Raw genomic sequence first — 17,047 nt, forward strand, 5'->3', positions numbered from 1 at the left:
AGCTAAGTGAAGGTGACGGTAAAAGACATTCTCCCCTACCCCCGCTTTTGACGGCTGGCTGCCAGCAAACCACCGGCAGATAGGCCAGTGGCTGGGCCATGTCTCCAGCCCGGCCTTGACGGAGCCCCTCCTAGGCTTTCAGCCAAGGGCTAGGCCAGGGCGGGCTCCCTTCTGTACGGTGTTGCGACTCCATGGGTAAAGTACATTTTCCTTTTCGTATCAACCACCTTTATTTCAATAATCACAGACTATTAGCCGAATGTTAACCTTGCGTGTAGTGATACAGCTACACGAATGTTAGCAGAATGACTGAAACACAAATTTTACGGAAGGTGTCAATGGATTGACCCAGAAAATGTTGAGTTTAGTATTTTACATCAAATTTATTATTTTTCCCGACGGTTTTATCCTGGACCTGAATGACGTGTTATCTACTCGCATCTGATTGGTTTATAAATAATGAAATTGAGTGGGATTTAGCTCGATCAGCTCAACAAGTCTTATTTCAAGGATATTGTGGAGTTTTAATTCAACCCTGGATTTTGTTCTCTATTACGTGTTTTGTAAATCCACGCGTTACAAATCCAATCCAATCCAATTCAATCCAGTCCAATCCAGTCCAATCTATATTCTACAATATGGCGCTTGAAGAGCTCGAGGAAGTCTCGATATGGTTACATCAGCCGCTCCAGTTACGAAAACTAAGACTGTTTTCCTTCTTGGCTCACGTCGAAGGTCTCGCTGCTCACCGTAGTGGACAGAACTGAGCCACGAAAAGGCACAAAATTCACAAAACGTTCCCAAACGTCGCGAAAGTCCGCCAAGAGAGAGCGTGACTTCCAAGACTGCTTAATTAAGCGGGTAAGGAAGCGGGGACTGTGGGAGGGGGTTGGGGCAAAAAAAATTACCGTGCGAATGGAACCCTCCCCTTCCCACTGGGGCAGTTCTGTCAACGATTCGGATTGTTTTGGTCGAAAAACAAAAATTGAAAATTTATTTCAATTTTTAATTTTCAGTTTTTAGACTTGGTCGAAAATAGAAAAACTAAGCCCTGCCACAGACTGTAACATTGTCGGAGAAACAAAATTGCCGTTCAGTTCCATTTTTCTCTTCATTGTTGACAGGACTAAAGCAAAAATATAAGTTCTGTTTCAATGTTCTACCGAAAGGAAAAAAGTCAAATATTTTCGATTTAGCACTTTCGTATTTTTTACGATAAAAAGTCATGAAAATCAAAAATTGGTATCAATTTTCAATTTTTGATTTTAAAAGAAAATTAAATGGACGAATGACCCACGGACCCATCCGTCGTCAAATTTCAATTTACGGGTCAGACATATATTTCAGCATGCGCAACATGACTTGACCTATATTAAGTTGAAATAGACGCAGAGCTGATAATTTCGAAATGTTCCATCCTTATTTGCTGTAAAAAGGCAGGTCCAAAGCCGATTTGACGTGTTTCTAGCCGATCTCTCACTACTCGTTGCACATAAAGCAGAAGTTTACTTTTGTTTACACAACGTTAACGTCCAATGTACATGGCCTACTGTCAACCTACTATTGGAATACAATGAATCTGTGACCATCTTTCGGCGCAGATGATCATCACTGCATCTAAGTCAAAAACGACTGAGTCATTTGTAGATAGCTGCTTGCTTTGCACTGCGCCAAAAATTACGTGTGATCGATTGCTTACCATTCCTGAAAAGCGTGTCGGCGCAGCACAATCTTGTAGCCGTTATTTGTTCGTCACGCAATGCCATCACGGCATATGCTGCAAAATTTGATCTATTTTCGTATGGAGCACTCTCAGGATAAGTGAAACAATTTATTCATTGTCCATCTGTTCATATATATAATAATATGTGTATATTTAAAGAATCGTATTCTATAATGTACGTGGCCTCGGTCCAAATCACTTTTGTTGTACGTTCTGATGTTTCAGACAACAGCTGATAAAGCTAGTGTCGATGGCAGATAAGAGTCTGAAATTGAAGGTGACGAGTGATAATTCAAACACACGTCTATCATGATTGTCTTCAATTGACTCCATGTTCACCAAGAAATTTAACCCGATAGTGAAAAATTAAATATTCAAGGTACACCAACCTATGTTAAGCGGCCAACCCCTATTGAGCGGTCACCACCCATTTCCCCGAGGGTAGCCCACTTTATTATATGTAATCCAAAAATAATTGCACAGCGCGAAAAGACCTAGGTACGAGGTTACCGTTACAGTATTACGTAGGGCATTTAGGTAGCGGTGGTCGAGTAAAAGATGACAACAGGGGCAATGGTAAACTATTCATTCTTTCCATTTCTTAATTTAATCTCTTCCTACTCAACAAGATTGTGTGCTCCCAGTGGTTCGAAGCCTTTCGGAACCTTACGTTTTACGGATAGAAATCGTCCTACCCTTACCCGCTAAAATGGGCTGACAGCATTGCGTGACGAAGAAACAAGGAACCGCTGCAAGCAAGGATCCAGGCCAAAAACCAGGATGATCAAACGTAATATCTTGATGTAGTGCAAAGCAAGCAACTATGTCTGCAAATGACTCAGCCGTTTTTGACTTAGATGCATTGGTGATCATATGTGTCGAAAGAGGGTCACAGATTCATTGTATTCGACCATTAAATAAGTCGGCAGTTGGCGATGTACATCGGACGTTATGTAAACAAAAGCAAACTTCTGCTTTATGTGCGACGAATGGTGAGAGAAACACGTCAAATCGGCTTTGGACCTGCCTTTTACAGCAAATGAGGTTAGAACATTTGGAAATTATCAGTTCTGTGTCTATTTCAACTTAATATAGGTCAAGTCATGTGGCGCATGCTAAAATATACGTCTAACCCGTACATTGAAATTTGACGACGGATGGTCAAATATTTGCATTTTTAACGTACTTTGAAAAGCTCTCGCGTCGCTCACAATCATTAACCCAAAGAAATTTTTACAGGAATCTGTAGACCATCCTTCTGCGATTCAACCACCAGAAGCTTAATCCATTTGAAGGTTTCGCACATGGTGAAAATTAATAATATTCACGAAGTACTTTTAAGTGAATGAAATCCATGCCTTCGAAATTTAATTATTTTGCACCCAAATTAAAAAGACAAGACAACATTCCCTAAAATCAACGCAGTACACATTTAAACATTGCACAAAAATATTTGAGTGTTCTAAAGCTAAGACGGAACAATGATGTGGTTTTGCATGCGAGGCTCTCAAACTTGTTTAATAAAATGGTGCGTCAAATGACGATTTAAACGGAATTTGGTCATTTGCATATTTCTTTGAAATACAAGGATATTTTGCCAAAAAAACTATCCAGTAGTGTTTGTCAGGTCCTAGCCTATTCACTATAAAAATGTGAGCGAAATCGAATTTTCGACCCTTGCCGAGTTATTTTCCATATTTATAGACAGGGACTCTTAATACAATTTCAATTGTTTGCTTTCTACAAGTCCGCGCTTGTTTACAGAAATATTTTCACGGACGAGTACTATTCATTCGGGTATTTTCCTAGGAGGGGCACTAGCGTCTCTCCGCGGATGAACACTATCGCGTCACGTGATCAAGTTAAACCAATAAGAATCGGAGAAAATTTAGTGGTGAGCTATAATTAACAATTATTCACCGAAGTGGAGGTGAATAGTGGTGGATATTTAACGAGCCGCGAAGCTTCGAGGTGAATATCCATCACCGACACTGAGGTGAATAATTGTTTTAGTATTTACCACACAAGCTGAATAATTAGCGGACCAAAACGTTATTTTATGTGTGACAAGCGGTCGGAAAGTTTAAAATCCCTTGCGCCGGCTGCTCGGAGGTGAATAGTACTTGCTAATCACCTCCGAGTTAACCAATCAGAGCGCGCGAAAAGTACTATTCACTTGTGTGGCATATACTAACATCTGATAGTCCGCCCATGGGCATTTTATCGCCTGACTGTTCAAGATTTTTTTTTTTTTTTTTTTTGTAATTTTTATTTTTTTTCAACATTTTGGGTTATAATACATACAATACAACACAAGACATAACACTAGTTACAATACTTACAATACGTCATAACTACAATAGATTACATACAACAAATTATAATTACTAATCGTAGCCTAATTATACCTAAAGAATATACAATGCGTTGTTTACAATAGTGCAGCTACCCAAATACAGAAAAAAAAAAAAAGTAAGTTAGTGACATGCTGAGAAGGAGAAATTACAAATTAAGCTCAACTATTATTAAGAGATGGCATTAGTTTTTCCCACTTTTTGTAATGTTTATAAAGTTGGTTATTTTTGGTAGCTATTTTTTTTTCAATGTAATAAACGGTTTTTGTCTTTGCTAAAAATATTGTTAATGTTGGTTTAATTTTATTTAATTTACATTTATAAATAAAAAACTTTCCTAGCAGTATCAAGTGATTCAGGATAATAAAGTCTTCGTTGTTGTTGAACACTCCAAACAATATATTTTCAAATGTCAAAGTGTCCAAAGATACATTCTGGTTTGAAAGCCAAGAAGAAAAAGCCCGCCAGAAGTCTTTTGTTGTATCACAATAAAAGAGCAAATGTTCGAGGGACTCGACCTCTTTCAAACAAAAGGTGCACATTGGTGATTCAATCATTTTAAAACGGAATAACCTCTCATTTGTGAAAATTATATCGTTTAATAATTTATATTGGAACTCTCTAATTTTTGTTTCAAGTGTGACAGTGAATGGTAAAGAATAAATTTTTTTCCAGTCTTCTATAACCTCTGGATATTTGTCCTTCAACTTCCTTTTGGCGGTTGGAGGAGTTTGTTTCTTTGTTTTAAATCCTTTATACAAAAGTTTTGAAGAGGCTTTTAACAGATCCGATTTGGTTTCGTCGATATAAATATACACTGTATCCAAATGCTGTTGAGGATATAGTTGCTGATGTTGAATATGTGATTCTTTGATAATTAATCTCCATTCTTTTGGTATGGCATCTACAATTCCTATTAATTTGAAGTACTGGATTGGAGATAGATTCGCTTCCAACACTTTAGGGCTTTCAAGAAATTTACCCGTATCGGATAACAAGTCACCAATTTTAACAATTCCTTTAGTAAACAAATGTTTTTCAAAAAGAGATTTTCCGTGTATCACAATATTCCTATTATTCCAAATAATTTGGTCTACAACATCCTCATAGGTGGCTACCTTGGATTTCTTTAAATTACGAAATGCCTCTAGACACTCTTTGTAGAATATTGGAAGATGAACCGGTAGTTTACTAGTTTCAAAATCACAGAACAGGATGAGTTTTCCACCTATATTTCCAAAAAAGAAATCATCTAAAATAGTTTTCCAAGTGCTGTTGCTCTCTCCTAGATACTTTTTTAAGATCATCACTCTTTGAGCCGATATCATGGATTCAATATCAAGCATTTTTAGTCCTCCATTTTCAATATCATTGATAAGCGCGGTCCGTTTAATTTTATCGTTACCTTTCCAAATGAAACCGAAAATCAGTCTGTTTATCTCCTTGACAAGATCGTTTGATATTGAGATTGCAGTCGCTTTACTCAAAAATTTTGGAATAATGAAGGTCTTAACTATTTGAATCTTACCAATCAGGGTAAGACCCCTCCACTTCCACATACTCAGCGTTTTTTTAATAGATTTGAATATTGAGTTGAAGTTTGCTTTGTCTCGTGATGGTTTGTGATAGTCAAAAACGGTACCTAATATCTTGATTGATTTTCGCACTTTGTGAGTAAAGTCATTTTGTACTAGTTTATGTGGGCCGATACCAAAAACTTCTGTTTTATCGTCGTTAATTCGGAGACCAGAATGCAATGAAAAAACCTTTAAAGTTGTACAAAGTCGCGAATATGCATTTATGTCTTTTAGAAAACAAGTCATGTCATCTGCAAAAAGCGTGAGTTTGATCTCCACGTTTTTGACCATTATTCCTTGTATGGTTTTATCCTGCCTGATTTGACATGCGAGAACTTCCAAAGCTAAGATGAATAATAAAGGTGATAGAGGGTCACCTTGTCGTACACCACGATGGATACAGAAAAGATCTGTAGTAAAGCCGTTATTTAAGATACAGCTGGATATGTTTGTATAAAATGTTTTTACCCATTGTAAAAAATACGGTCCAAAATTGAATTTTTCCAATACTTTAAATAGATATGTATGGTCCAGAGAATCAAATGCCTTTTCAAAGTCAATTGCCATTAGAATACCTGTTGTATTTGTGAGTTTTGCCAATTCAAGTAAATCATCGATTGTTCTAACTGCATCAAATGTAGACCTTCCTTTGATAAAACCATTTTGATTATGGTGAATAAGTTCTGGCAGGATTGGCTCCAGCCTTCTAGCAAACGCTTTGGATGCAATTTTAACATCTACGTTGATCAGTGAGATAGGTCGCCAGTTCTTTATAAATCGTCTATCTTTATCTTTTTTCTCCAATAGGGTAATCATTGCCTGCTTTTGCGAAGTTGATAGTTGCCCGTGTTGGTGAGAGAAGTTTAGAGACTTTTCGAGATACTTTGCAACCACGTGCCAGAACGCCAAGTAAAATTCCACAGTTAAACCGTCACTTCCAGGTGTTTTGTTTTTCGGAAATGTCTTCAATGCTTCGCACAGTTCGGATCTAGTAAGTTGTTTATCTAAAGTCATTTTCTCTTCATCAGACAATTTTTTAGTATCCACTTCATTAAGGAAACGATCGATTGAATTCTCACCTAAATTATACGAGTCTCTATCATAGAGTTTTTCATAGAAATCATGAATCTCTTTCATTATTTCTTTTGGGTCTGTTATATATGAATCATTATCCACGGATAATTTCCGTATACATGTCTTTTTCTTTTTAGCACTTTCTAAATTTAAAAAATACTTGCTATTCTTTTCGCCCTCTTCATACCAACTCACCCGAGATCTTATGATTGCTCCTTGTGTTATATAATCATAATGGCGTTCGTATTCTGATTTGAGAACTTCTAAATCGCAGAGATTTTCAGCACTTGGGTGTTCGTCACATTTTCGCTGACACTCTTTTAATCTAATTTCCAAATTTACCAGCTCTGACCTTCTCCCTTTTGCTTTCTTCTTACTATAACCAATCGTTTCATAGCGTATTTTATATTTTAAATAATCCCAGGTAACCCGCGGGTCTTCGATTTCTCTACTTTCGTCTACCCATTCACCGATTTTGTTTCTAATTAGGTCTACATATTCTTTATCTTCTGACAAACTTGCATTGAATTTCCAAAAAGACGGTCCATAGGTTGAGTTCTCTATACCATTAATGTACAACGTAATGGCGGAATGGTCAGATCTAATAGCAGGGATAATATCGACCTTATCAACCTCTTCCTGTATATTATTTGATATCAACCAATAATCTAACCGCCGTTGAATCATTGGAGTTTTCTGTCTCCAGGAGAAACGTTTTAATTTTGGGTTTCTGATTCTCCAGATGTCTATTAGGTCAAGAGAAAAACATAGATTTTCTATCTTTTTGGACGATTCTTTCAATTTTGGAGATCCTCCCGATCCATCCAAATCTGGGTCGCGGATAACATTAAAGTCACCACCTATTATTATTTTGCAATCAGTGTCAATTTCCAATTTGTCGAATTCGTTCTGTATTTCGTCGTAAAAGATGCATTGTTCGTTGGTCTTATTTGGCGCATAGATATTCAAAAATAAAAAAGATTGACCTTGAACAAGACCTTTTAGAATGATATACCGACCTAGATTATCTTGTTTACATACCTCAAATTTACAGTCAAGCCCTTCTTTGACTAGTGTTAAGACACCTCTGCTGTGTTCAGAACCATGACAAAAAAACAAGTCTCCTCTCCACTGGGATTTCCAGGTGTTTTCCACCTCGGATGTGCTGTAGGTCTCTTGTAGAAAAATTATATCAGCTTTATCCTTCATACACCAATGAAAAAGTGCTTTTCGTTTATCAAAAGATCTTATCCCCCGAACATTTAAGGATAGGATACCAAAATTTAAATTAAGTTTTGTAACTTTTTAAGGACATATTTAAGTGAAAAGGCGAGCAGTTGCAGAGAATGAGATAGTAATCTTTAGTAGATGAGCTAATGAAAAAATTTGCATGTCTCTTGAACAAAAAAAAGGTAAAACTAATTAATATTGAAAAGGAAAAAGAAACAAAAGAAAAACATTTATAACACCTACAACTACAATTGAACATGTATGTAAAACAGTAGCCAGCGATAAAAGCTGTTAATTGCGCTACTAATGGAATAGGTCTTGCACGCATTGCGCTAACTAGATGACACGCATGCAGCTCCATTTTTAAGAACAAGTGTGAATGAGGCTTACATGTTATGAATACCTAGATAGAGAGTTTATGTTCCAAAGAAATTAGAAGATTCGTATACCCTCAATAAAAAGTTTGTCCGGCTCTGATCTTTTGAAGAACGCCGATTTTCCGTCTTCTTTTGCTTTTTTGAACTTAGGCATTAATTCCTTTCTGCGGTCCACAATTTCTTTCGGAAGGTCTGGCGATATTCCGAAACCAGTTCCTTTCAGCTTTCTTGCACTTGACATGACTCGCTCTCTGTCGGAGTATCGCAAAAAACGTGCGATTATTGGTCTTGGTTTTTCTTGCGATGGGTCGCGCTTGCCAATGCGGTGCACTCGTTGATACTCAAAAGAATCCGCCTCGCTGATGTTAAGTTCCTTCTGTATAAAGCCAATTAACACCTCTTTGACATTTTCTTCTGAGAGGTGGAAAGATTCAGCAATGCCGTAGAAGCGAAGGTTTTCCCGTCTTTGATACACCTCCATATACAACTTCTCGTTTCTTAAGGCCTCGATCTTTCCCTTGAATTTGTTTTCGGTGTTTACTGTATTTTCTTGGATAGTTTGTTCCAGAAGCTTTACTTTCTTCTTTAAATTTTCTATCTCTGTATTTGCGAACGACATTCCTTCATCTAACACCTTCAGTTTTGTTGTGGCGTCCCTGCTGAAGCTTTCAAACTGCTCAGCTTTATCCTGTAACTTGTTAACCTTTCCATCGACCACTTTCACAAAACCCTCAAGGATGTCCAATTTCTTTTCCATGTTGTCTAACTTCTGCAGAACAAGGTCTAGCTTCGGCATTACAGAATTAGCCAACTCCACGGCAGCGGCGGTTTCGTCTTCTTCGCTCGATTGCACCGTGTCAGACATGTGCAACTTGACTTTGGCTTTCTTCTCCAACGGTGAAAGGGATTCTTCTTCCGACGAGTTGGATACACTTCTCCAAGTTGGCCCAGTTCTCTCTACATGAGTTTTTCGTCTGAACTTTTCTCCTTTTTCTGCCATGTAGAGGCCTCCATATACGAATTTTGAGCGGAGCTAGCAAAAACACGTCTATACTCTACCCATGCTCGGCCCAATCCCTGTTCAAGATGGTACCAAGTGATCAGTTTTAGCCAATGATGAGAGAGGAAAACGTAGTGGTGAACTATAGTTTCGGTTAGTTCAATCACAAATAAAAATCAATCGCTTTATTGTAAATAACAACTTCAATACATAGGAAGAAAAATAAGTAGACTTTGTTTATTCAGGGTGGCACATTAAGGTACGTGTGTGGTCTCCAGCGAGGCCACCCCCGCATCCTGCTACAAAAAACATAAGATTTTGTCGTAACTAGAAGTAGAAGATACAAGAGACCATAAATACTACTACTACTAATAATAATAATAATGATAATGATAATGATGATGATAATGATAATGATAATAATAACAATAATACCTTATTTATATAGCGCTATTTCCCATTAGCTTAATAGTGCTTTACAATAATTACAGTCCAAAGTTCACGATTACAAATTTTACAGTTATAGCGGAAGCTAGAAACGTTACGAATTTAAATATTTCTCAATTACCCTAATAATAACAATAAAAATTCAAGTGAGGACTATGTTACATGCTAATCTAAGTTATAACATTTATTAAAAAGTTGCGTTTTCATATGGGTCGTGAATTCCAGTAGCGAGCTACTCTGCATGATATCATCGGGAAGAGAGTTCCGATCCATAGACTGGCTGCTACAAATTAGGAACACCTATGGCCATATCTTACTAGCTTGTGAGGTGGTGCATTCAGTAAGATTTTAGAGGAAGATCTCAAATTCCTGGTTGGTAAATAGGGCCCTAGCAGTTCAGTAATGTAGCGAGGGGCCTGGCCGTTATATTAAGCGCTTTATAAGTCAGAAGTAATATCTTGTAATCAATGCGCTGTCTAACTGGAAGCCAGTGTAGCTGCTTTGAAACAGGCTTGATATGATCATACTTCCTCGTACGAGTAATTGCACGTTAGGCGACTTGCATTTCTTAAACAGCTGAAAAAGTTATTTGAACGGTGCTTATTACTTTGCAGATCGCTACATATGGTACCTCTTTCCAAATGCTACAAATCGTTTACATGGATACCAACCACAGGTTAACCAATCGTTTGAAAGCGAGGTTCTCCCCAGTGATTTAAGAGTTACCACTGACGATAATGTTAATGGGATTTGGGTGCCAGCAGGAGAAAAGGTCAACCTTGGACAGTTTTCTGCTAGCTGTCTCGCAGATGCTGGAGTCTGTCAAAACTTCACTGTCTCGTTTTTGTTTAAGATCAACGGATCAATTCCAGAAAATAATACTGTAGACGTCATCCATCAAATGCCACTAGCTGATGCGGAATACCTTTTTCAGTTTAGTGTCCATAACAATGGCTCCCATTACGTGGGTGGTGCCACTGTAGCTCGTGGTCCTTACAGAACAGACGTAACAGGTGTAATTCAACAAATAGACAGATGGATTCATGTCGCAATTGTCTATGCCAAAGCAGATTATTTGGAACTCTTCCTCAACGGTACCAAGGAGCAATCAAATGCTTCTTCTGTCGCTTTCAACGGCTCCACTCAAGCCAATATGACCCTTGGTTCCTCTAATAGTTCGAACGGTTTTTTCCTGAGTTATTTACAAATTATTCGAGTCGCGATCAGTCAAGCTGATGTAACAGCATTGAAAGACCAGAGTTTCACTCAAGGTAGGTTGTAATTATCATATAATTGAGATTGGCTTCTTGCTGGTTATTTCATGTTCGTGTCTCGGAACCACGGTTGACTTTCGATAACTCGTACCTTTACGTTGTAAGAGAAATTACGCAAGGCGCGAACTGTCGGGAGATGGTAACAAATGGCCACATATTAGAAAATAAGACGGGTTGTTTTTTGATCAGTTTCACTACAGGAAGAAGGTAAAACTGAAACGATACTTTGCATACATTGCAAATCATAACAGATCTGAAGGGAAGAAAAAACAAACAAAAAACAGGGGCAATAAAAAAGGATAGTTAAATGAGTACCTGGTTGCAATGAGTTACTACTAATTTCACAAATAGTCTGTAAATAGTCCCTGACGGTTTACAGCCAATCTCTTTCGGTTTATTCAGGAGATCTATGACTCACTAGTGAGGTTCGAACTATTGAGGGCACATGCAACGTTTGACCTGAAGTAAAATTACAGTAAATGTAAGAACAAATAAAGTAAAAAGCAAATCCGGTGGAATCAACTTGGGTTCGAACTACCGCTGGTTTGAGTCATTGGGAGTCAACTGTACATTTCTAGTGGAATAAATCGGGTTTACGGAGGACTTTTTAACGGAGGCATTGTTCATTTACTAAGCTCCAGTTTAGTTCTAGGTAAAATAAACTGTTTTGCAAGTACGTTTCTTTGATGCCAAAATTCAGAGAGTTGTTGTGATGATAGTTTGCATGATAATTATAATACGAAGGGAAAGGTTCTTTGGTCGATTGTAAGTCATGGTTAATCCTTAGCTCTTATTAACCGAGCAGGAGGTCCGTATGGGAGAATCTTGACCGAGGTCGTAAGTACAGACCGAACGCAGTGAGGTCTGTGCACACGACTGAGGTCAAGATTCTCCCATACAGACCGACTAAGCTCGGTTAATGAGATGTTTATTATATGGCAAAGAAGAACAATTTGATTCGCTTTATGTAATTTGTTCTTACTAGCTGACATCTTGCTTGCGAACGGCGATGAGCCGAACTTAATTTTACCAAAGTTTCCTCGTTCTCTTTACTTTTTTTTCTCATCAAACTTTTAGGCACTTCCATAAATAAATATTGTTAGAAGAAAATAGTCAATATTTTACATTTTAGTTTACAACTTTTTCACCGCAAAGTGTAACCGGTCTAGATGCTGGTCTATAGATGGGAAAACCTAGACCGCTTTTAATATTGATTTCAGCCAATCAAATTCTTGAATTCGGTAGTTCCCAGTCCTTGTGAGACACAGCCATATAATAATAACTGATTCGAACAGACTCTATTGTCCTTTTTGTTCATTTCTAAATTTTCTCATGAATACTGGACTGAAATATCATACATTTATTCTCAGCTTTGATCTTTCGAACTTTTTAGTTAGTGAGTTTTGTTGTCTTGGGGAGTATGCACAGTTTTGGGATGTGTCACATGATATGTTCTCGACCAATAGAAAACTGTGTTTCAGCTGGGAGTGTTATTGTTTTGTGAATAAAAGGTGCTGAGGGAGTTCTAAACTTAAAAATGTTACCATTAAAATATAAAATTGATTTAAAACAGATTGTGTAAGGAAACCTGAGCAGTTGCAGTAAAGAAAAACGTAATTATTACTTGGTTATATATTTCAGCTACAACTCCCAATCGAACAACCGTAACAGTAAGCCAGTCGTCAAGAGTCTTTAGTGAATCAGATGGAACAGTAACTATCTTCATTGAAAGAGAAGGCAACCTTGCACTGGTATCAATAGTGATGTAAGTCCGCTGACAATAAACTGCACATAACACAAACGTAACATTGACACCAATACTACCAGGTATATCCGTTAAGAGCGAAACTAACTATCTTACCACTCTCGTTATTAACGTTGAAGAAAACTATTGATAGGAATAAGTAAGTGAATGGAACTGTTCGGTTGAATACTTTTATTCACGAGTATATATGTTTTGCCCTTCAGGTACTCCTTATCAAATGGTACTGCCTCATCTTCTGATTTTACCTTTCAAGACTCTCAGAATGGAAAGCTGATCTTTAAACCTGGAGAGATCTTAAAGAGTCTATCAGTGCAAATTGTAAACAACACTAAACCAGAAATGAATGAATCCTTTGCCCTGTCGTTAAATTCAGATGACGATGTTACAAATGTTACTGGAGCTGTTCAAATTTTCATACTTGATGACGGTGGGTACAATGTTTTATGGACAGTTTATTTTTTTTCTTTCGCGGCTGTCACCGATTGAAATAAATAGAATGTATCAGGTCACACCGAAAGGATGGAAAGTAACGTAACAGTGATCACTTAGTCACGCGAACAACGTATTCCGGAAAAATATTAAAAAGAAATCCGATTAAGTAGCTCGTGATAGTTTCCGGCAATTTTCAGTTCTTTTACTCTGAGGTGTCAATGCTGGCTGCCGTTTAAGTTGATGCTACAATGATGATGCATTTGTTTGATGCAATTATTGTAGTATCACTGAAATGTTCTGAAAACTCTTGGGCGCCACATCAGTAACACCTAGCTTAACATTTCACACCAGTTGTATTAAATATACCTGCTCGTGGAGACTGATTTATCAGCCCGCAACTACAGTATCCTCTTGAATGAGGTGATGGACCTCGGCAGGTAACTTCTATATTTATCTCGTGAGTAATAATTGCCATTGCCTGATTTCAAGTCGAAAAGGACTAGGTACGAGTCTGTAAATTATGAAATAAGCAATTATTGATCCACATAGTCAGAAAGAGCACACCGAGATTCACAAAATTTCAAAGTTTGGCGTTAATCAGGCTAGTTTTAAATGAGATACAGCCATTTAAAAACGTCAAAATTAACAAAGAAATGTTTGGTCATCCGGACACAGCGTCCGGATGGCGATACATTTCTTATTTCGACGTTTTCAAATGGCTGTATCTTGCCTACTATTGGGTCTATGTACACCAAACTTGGGGATTTTTCAAAGCTTGGTCTGCACCTCGGGGATCAATAGTTGCTAATCCCATAATTCACAGACTAGTACCTAGTCCTTTTCGGTTTGAAATCAGGCAATGAACGAAATGATCTCAGGTCCGATACAATAAGCACGAGGTGACGGTACCTCTAATACTTGACTATAACACAGGCTGACACGGGGCGTCTCAACTTTTTTCGTATAGTCAAGTTATTTACGTTAGCCGACAGTTCTTTACGATATATTCCAGATATCGACGAATGCGTGAGTGGTCCATGTAAAAACAATGGAACATGCACTGACCTGGTGTTAGATTACAACTGTAGCTGTACTCCAGGATTCAGTGGAAAGAACTGCAGCCAAGGTATGATATTATCTTCTGATCACAAGTTTGATCGCTTAATTCACTGTCACTGGTTAATCCTATAGTTTTCATGAATGCTCATATCATTTTTGATTGGTCGTTGTGGTAACTGGCTCGGTGGTGATTTCAGCAAGAAATCATTCACTTGACTTTCAATCTATAAAATGACAAGTGTAAAAGACCCTTGATACATATGGCAATGTGGACAACTTAACTCGTTGCGTTTTTTTTTAATTGATATAACAGCGCGCATATGCCACACATCAAACCGCGCATCTCAATACTAAAGATGGCGAAAAAAATTTAATCAAAATTTCCAAACAACTGTGATGTATTGATGTGTTTCATTTTGCAGATGCCTACCTGTGGTACCTGTTTCCCACTGGAGCAAACCGCGTCTACGGTTATGAACCAGTAACAAATCAGTCTTTTGAAAGCAACGAACTGTCTCCTGAAATAAATGTCTCGATCAAGGGCAATTCATATAGCCTCCTCGTTCCAAAGGCCAACGAAGTCATCCTAGGACAGTTTGCAGATCCTTGTTTAGAAAATGGTTCCGTGTGTGATAGTTTTACCATTTCATTACTAGTTTATATCGATGGGTCAGTTCAACTGGATGTGGATGAGGATGTGCATGTACTTGACACCAAGTCATCGAGTCGAGGTTCGTTCCATGTCGAGTTCATGGTCACCAAGAAACTCGCTCGTCTTGAGGGGCATGCTTTTATTGTTGGTGGTAACTCCTCAACCCTTCTGGAGAGAAAAGTAGAATTTCCTGCAACTGACACTTGGGTTCATGTTGCTATTGTGTACTCACTTTCTGGAAGTCTGGACTTGTATATGAACAGTGTGATGGTTACTGCATCAGATCCAGTAATAAGTACTCCTTGGCAAAACGACGGATCAGCCGTTCAATTGTCCTTAGGTTCCACTCAAAACAAACGTGATATTTTTGTCAGCTACTTTCAAATCATCAAGGGCAGCTTATCTACGGAGGAAGTAGCGCAGTTGGAGCAAGAAACTCGACAACAAGGTTAATATTTTGAATGAAAATAAATAGAATTACAATATTTAGGGGGACAGCCACATCCGCCCAGCTAGAGTCTTTGCTACTTTTCATGACGGTCCTCTATATGTGTCATGTTTCTCCGATATGCACAATTTTGTGTTCAGTCTAAGGGTGAAAGTCTTAGCCACACGGTGAGGCCGAGAAAGTTCATTTATTCACGGGTACTCTTTACTTGCTGCAAGTTAACTTAGCTAGGGCAAGAAGCACGTCGCCCGCTAAAAACGTACGTCGACACTTAACACTTTGCGTTTTCCTCAGCGTGCGGGAAATAACATTTGCTCTAGTTTACAGCAGCAAACATTTTAAAAACGTTCCTCTTAAAATTAGGAATTATGTCTTGATTTTTCCTATAATTTATACAAAATTTGTGAAAACTTGTTTCGATGATTTAATTCTGAGTTGTCATTTCCAAAAGCTACCAGCCCATCGATGGCACAGTTAGAGTTGAGCCAAGAAAACATAGCCGAAAGCGAAGACACTGGCTTGCTCACAATCCCCTTGTCACGAACTGGAAACCTGTTGATAGCATCAGTAGTAAAGTAAGTGAGACTAAGTTTTCAGAGGATTCAATAAGTGGAATTTCGTCATCTTTGCAATTTATACCCTTTGTCCTCTTACCTTTCACTGAAGTGATTATTTTGTTTCGTTTATTTGTCACTATATTATGTTATGTCCGAAAATTGTAAATAACTCATTTTTATACTATAATGTGATGAAACATTGATGATCCTTCCCATCTAAAGTATATTGTGACCTCTAATTAAAGACACACCAGGGATGTGTGTTTATCAGACTTCAAAGCCCGCAACCAGTTAACTGGGCTTCTTTAAAAATAGTAAAATGATCATTTTGATATTATCTCTCCAAAAGATTTTTCATAAAGAATGAAACTTTCATGTCGTCAAGTCAAGAAGTTGTTATTCGGCCTGGAGAGACATTTGGAAACGTCTCGGTAGTGATAATGGACGACCAAGTACCTGAAGAAAATAACGCCTTTTCAGTGACAGTATCTCCATCGGACAGTGTAACCATTTTTTCACAAAGGACTGTGAACGTTACTATATTAGACAATGGTAAGAACAGTGATAACTAACACGTATCCTAGCTAACAGTTTTTTTCAGTCTCAGTTGAGCACGCCAAGAAGACACGTATGAGGCTAAAGGGTCAATGCGATGCACAATAACCAAGTTGCCTCGATTGTGTATCAAACCGCTGATAACTCGAGCAATACCAGCCATTATCATGCACGTTTTGTTTTTTTGCTTTCTTTTCATTGGCCGAGGGTCCAACACGTGACCTGCAAATAACTGCCTACAAATAATGGTCTGCTAATGCGTAATACCGTCTAAATGTCTTTTGCTGCAAATACTTTTCAGCCCGTGCATAATTCACGTTGTGAAAAATGGAGGATCGCTTCCTTAAGCTGCAAGAGTCGAGTGATGTATGGGTTATTGACCAAGTGTGAGTTCAAGATGGCTGGATATTGGCCAAGTTCTTTTTTTGCATGTTTATGGAACGAGACGGAGTCGAGGTCCATAAACTCGCAAAAAAAGAACGAGACCAATATCAAGCCATCTTGACCGAACAAGCTTGGTTAA

At 38.0% G+C, this 17,047-nt stretch overlaps 2 protein-coding genes across 3 annotated transcripts in view; one reads left to right on the top strand and one right to left on the bottom strand.

Annotated features, from left to right (window-relative positions):
• LOC145482659 (uncharacterized) overlaps positions 1-17,047 on the top strand; it is a 183,942-nt gene that overhangs the window by 6,472 nt on the left and 160,423 nt on the right. For both annotated transcript variants that reach the window (XR_014048792.1, XM_081461265.1), the window contains exons 2-8: positions 10,397-11,053; positions 12,698-12,821; positions 13,025-13,248; positions 14,266-14,379; positions 14,735-15,412; positions 15,864-15,987; positions 16,319-16,521. Coding sequence is in view for 1 of the 2 variants with exons in the window: in XM_081461265.1 (XP_081317391.1) it covers positions 10,397-11,053; positions 12,698-12,821; positions 13,025-13,248; positions 14,266-14,379; positions 14,735-15,412; positions 15,864-15,987; positions 16,319-16,521 (2,124 nt within the window). In the remaining variant the exon portion in view is untranslated. The remainder of the gene's footprint in view (positions 1-10,396; positions 11,054-12,697; positions 12,822-13,024; positions 13,249-14,265; positions 14,380-14,734; positions 15,413-15,863; positions 15,988-16,318; positions 16,522-17,047) is intronic.
• Positions 7,118-9,408, bottom strand: LOC145481690 (uncharacterized). Its single transcript, XM_081460210.1, has one exon. The coding sequence runs from the start codon at positions 9,333-9,335 to the stop codon at positions 8,391-8,393; it is 945 nt and encodes a 314-aa protein (XP_081316336.1). The 5' UTR covers positions 9,336-9,408; the 3' UTR covers positions 7,118-8,390.

Source organism: Orbicella franksi, chromosome 3, assembly GCF_964199315.1.
Source record: "Orbicella franksi chromosome 3, jaOrbFran1.1, whole genome shotgun sequence".
Taxonomy (NCBI): domain Eukaryota; kingdom Metazoa; phylum Cnidaria; class Anthozoa; order Scleractinia; family Merulinidae; genus Orbicella; species Orbicella franksi.

Bases quoted from the DNA above. Each gene is read 5' to 3' on its own strand.
- LOC145481690 (XM_081460210.1), bottom strand. From the start codon at position 9,335: ATGGCAGAAAAAGGAGAAAAGTTCAGACGAAAAACTCATGTAGAGAGA.